At 39.7% G+C, this 4,202-nt stretch overlaps 1 protein-coding gene and 1 pseudogene across 1 annotated transcript; one reads left to right on the top strand and one right to left on the bottom strand.

The window, feature by feature from the left end:
• Positions 1-863: 863 nt before the first annotated feature.
• LOC108612749 (arginine kinase 1 pseudogene) lies at positions 864-2,412 on the bottom strand (annotated as a pseudogene).
• Positions 2,413-2,880: 468 nt separating this feature from the next.
• Adi1 (acireductone dioxygenase 1) lies at positions 2,881-4,040 on the top strand. Its single transcript, XM_018005760.2, has 5 exons — positions 2,881-3,097; positions 3,174-3,251; positions 3,320-3,447; positions 3,519-3,612; positions 3,671-4,040. Exons 1-5 carry the CDS (start codon positions 2,975-2,977, stop codon positions 3,794-3,796), a joined length of 549 nt encoding a protein of 182 aa, XP_017861249.1. The 5' UTR covers positions 2,881-2,974; the 3' UTR covers positions 3,797-4,040.
• The last annotated feature ends 162 nt before the right edge of the window (positions 4,041-4,202 follow it).

Genomic DNA, 4,202 nt, shown 5'->3' with positions numbered 1-4,202 from the left:
TTGAACTCCATTTGGGGAAGGGTCAAACTTTCCCCGCTTTAACATCTGAATGGAGTTCATTTGTTGTTTATCTGCCGCCTGGAGTGTGCTTTCCATTATTGGAAAGGCTCATTGCCAGCTGCTGCGTTTGCTTTAGTTTTGTCGTAGAATTTGCGTAGGGTATTTGTGTAACGGGTATGCCCGATCGTTCGTTTGCCTGCGGCACTCGGCATTTCATTCGTCTACCTTGAGCGTCGCGGCCATAAGCGGCCGTGGCATGCCCGCCCAACCACCAACCACAATCAACAACAACAACACCAAAACCCCACAGACAACAACAACAACAACAATGGACAACTAATTAACATCAAAAATATTTGCTTAAAGAAAAATCTAATGAAAAATGAATGTAAAACATTTTGGCATTTGTGTCAAGCAAAAAAAAACAACAACATAAAAACTTTAAATACTTTTATTTTAAGTCTTAAGTTTATAAAAGAATTAAAATTATAAAAAACAAATAATAAAAAAAAAAAAAATACAAAAAAAAAGAACTTGTTTTGAATGGAGAGGAAAGGAAATGGAATATAGATAATTCATAAATAAAAATTTGTTTGCTTTTCTACTTTTCTAGTCCCGATCTAGATCTAGATTTAATATGAGAGATTACGAATACCTTAGTAATCCCTCATATTAACTCTTGATGAAAATTTGTGTGCTTTAGTAGAAAAAACTAGAAGAGTAGACAGCCCAAAAAAAGTGGAAGAAGTAGAAGAAGGGAGTCCAATAAGCTATAAGGAGAAAACTGCCTACAGAACCCCCCAAACGCCGCCCGGCTGGAAGAAGAAAAGAGAAGGCGCAACAGACATATACACATACATATATAACTTTAGTAAATATAGCTGTATTTGAGGGCAGAAAAACCATTAGATCTACTATCTAAATATGTAAACTTAAATAAATTATGTTCTATTCTAATCTGTTTACCTTCTTTGAAATGTACGCTTAGATCGAACATATTTAACGTCCTGTAAGCTGATCCAGCTGAATACATTTATCGATCGATTAACTGATAGATCGCTCGATCGACAGGCAGAGATAAATGAATGAGAATGGGAACCAAATGAAACAGCATGCATTTTAGATTTCCTACTTCTTACAGCACTCCTGGCACTCGGCTTCGATCAGGGCGGAGATGCCCTTATGCATTTCCCCGACAGCTTGGTATTCGGTAAGTCCCATGCGCCGAGTGTTGGAGATGTCGTAGACGCCATCCTTGGCCTCCGTGTGCTCGCCGGAGGTGCCACGCACCTGTAGATTGTGCTTCTTGGCCATTTCCTCCAGCTTGGCCCTGTCCTTGCCCAGATGTGGCAGCTTTATGTGCACCGAGGCGCGGATCGTGGTGCCCAGATTGGTGGGACAGAAAGTCAGGTTACCCAGACGACTGTCGCTGCTGAACTTGAGTGAATAAGCCAGAGACTCGAGGCCGATGATCATCCTCTCGTAGACGCGGCCCAGATCGCCGCCTCTCTCCATTGAGATAATCCTTATGTGATCCTCCTCGTTGACCCACACCAGAAAGGTTCGGGCCCGATTGATGAAGATGCCACGCCCCGTCGGCCAGAACCGCGAGGCATTTGCTGCCTGTAGAAATCGATCGCCCTCTTTGAACAGATAGTGTTTATCGATCAGTTTCTGCTGGACATCCTTCTCCATGCCGACTAGCGGATAATACTTCCCGGCGTGCTCATTGCACAGAGTACTCAATACCTTCGTAATCATGCACTCCAGCTTGCGGTAGTCGTCCTCACTCAAGCACGGATTGAACGGGAAATCTTGTATGGAGCGTCCGCAGCGCACACGTGTGGACAAAATGAACTTCTGCTCCGGATCGAGATCAGGGAAGTCCGCACCATATCCAAAACAGGAAGCTGGATGCTTGGCGCCCTTGCCGAATCCTTTGTGATAGTCGTTGATGATCGGATCGAAGATTTCAGCAAATGTTTGATAGGCCTCCGGATCGGGCGCATAGATGCCCACATTGGAATCGAGATTACACAAGCCGGACTGTATGCAATCCAAGAGTGTCGAGCAGTACGAGGGCGTCACCTTAGTCTTCAGCTTGTCAAATATTGGCTTGGTCAAATGCTTCTTCAACAGGGACTTGGAGTCGGAATCAGCCAACTTCTGATAGCCCGCCTCAAGCAGCTCCAAGATCTCGCATGGAGCCATGCTGTACGGGCGCACTGAAATACATTTTGTAAGAGTGCGAACCAAGCGAATTGAATTCATCTTTAAGAGCGGGCGAAACACGGTAAATTTACAAGAAAAAAATCCAAAAATTTAGTTAATATTAATTTTGTTAGAACCTACCCAAAAAAATAAACATATTGTTTTTCGACAAATATGGCAACGCCGTCGAGATTCAGTTTGACAGTTAAGGAGACTAGATTCAATTTAAATCGCATTTCGCATTCTATTACAGAAAAATTGGTTGGATTCCCATCTATTTTATTTTTATTTATTTTTTTTTTTTTTTAATTATTACAAATATAAACCTGTCATTGATTTAAGCAAAAGAAAATTAAAATAATGTACTTATCGATAAGTTCAACTATCATTAAAAAAAGAAATAGGTCTCAATCGCACAAAATACTACAAAAATTTAAAAACAAATATTTGAGCTATATTTTTATACCCTGAACCCATTTTTAATATTTACATTTTTAAAAGTCACCATTAAAAAAAGGAAAAACATTTTACATTTAAGTGTCAATAATTCGAATTTTATTCCAATTTAAATATCAATGAACGATAGTCTTGAAGTTGAGTAGTTCTTTTGTGAACGAAGCTGCAACAATCTATCGAGCGAAAAGAATCATTTTTTATATTCATCGAGTTCAGTGCGAGTCAGCTCATTCATTTAGTTCCGTTGAATCGCTTGAACGAACTTTCAGCTAAGGCGTTGAAGCTCCGAGAAATCTGCTTAATTAAAATGGTGCAGGTGTGGTATATGGACAGTGATGATAGCGATCAGCGACTAGAGCACAAGCGCGAGCCAGTCACTTATGTAGATTTAGAGACACTCTACAAGAAAACAGGCGTGGAGTACTTTAAGGTAGACTCAATCAATAAAGCCCAGCAACGACCTTGAAAATGTCGCGCTTATCTCTTATTTCCGAGTTCACTTCTAGATCAATGCGGACGACTATGAGAACGACGAAGTGTTAAAAGAGCTGCGCAGGAAGCGTGGCTATACTTACGAGGATCAGGTATACATTAGCAAAAGTGCGACGAAATTTCTCACACTACAGTTCTTATGGCATTTTGAATACTGCAGATCACCTGCTCTGAACAATGCCTGCCTGATTACCTAAACAAGCTGAAGGCTTTCTACACGGAACACTTGCACACGGATGAGGAGATTCGCTTGGTTATCGATGGTTCCGGCTACTTTGATGTGCGCGAGTAAGTAAACAAACACGCAGTGTTGCCACTATAAGCCATATAGAAAGAAGCTAATTTACTTTAATTTTCAGTGGCGAAGACAACTGGTTGCGGATAGAGGTAATCAAGGGCGATTTGATTATAATACCTGCTGGCATTTATCATCGTTTTACACTGGACAGCAAGGTACACATAGTTCATATAAAATCTATCAAGACAATCTCTCACCATTGCTTATCCACAGAACTATATAAAAGCGCAAAGATACTTTGTTGGCGAGCCAGTTTGGGCTCCACACAATCGGCCCGCTGATAATATGGATTGCCGTAAAGCATATTTAGAGCATTTGGCACAATTGAGCAAAGCTTAATATTTACCATATATATATATATATATATATATATATGAAGATCTTTTTTATAGCTTGACAAGCATTAAAGTTTATATTTGTTGAATAGTCATGTCGATATCGATAAAGTAAAACAGTTCCAGTTCGGCAAAACTGAACGAATGATCTACTCGCTAAGTTGTTGAGCTGTTAACAATGCATAGCCAAGTTTAACACTCATTTGATATTAACACATTATTATTATACATAAACAAAATAAGCAATATTTTCGTAATTATATTTTTCATAACGGAGCTTAAATTAAATAAATCAATCAATTATTAGCATATTTACATTTTACAGCGCTTATGACTCCACACTTAACATGCATGTTGAAAGTATGGTCGAATTAAGTATCGATACTATTGCGATGTACTGAAAACGCGTC

Source organism: Drosophila arizonae, chromosome 4 (genome assembly GCF_054131065.1).
Source record: "Drosophila arizonae isolate 15081-1271.41 chromosome 4, UAZ_ARI_1.0, whole genome shotgun sequence".
Taxonomy (NCBI): Eukaryota; Metazoa; Arthropoda; class Insecta; order Diptera; family Drosophilidae; genus Drosophila; species Drosophila arizonae.
This window is presented reverse-complemented; position numbering and strand designations above follow the sequence as displayed.

Excerpts from the sequence above, each read along its gene's own strand:
- Adi1 (XM_018005760.2), top strand. The coding sequence starts at position 2,975 with ATGGTGCAGGTGTGGTATATGGACAGTGATGATAGCGATCAGCGACTA. Across the intron at positions 3,252-3,319 it reads GCTATACTTACGAGGATCAG|ATCACCTGCTCTGAACAATG; the intron begins GTATACATTAGC and ends TGAATACTGCAG. Across the intron at positions 3,613-3,670 it reads GTTTTACACTGGACAGCAAG|AACTATATAAAAGCGCAAAG; the intron begins GTACACATAGTT and ends GCTTATCCACAG.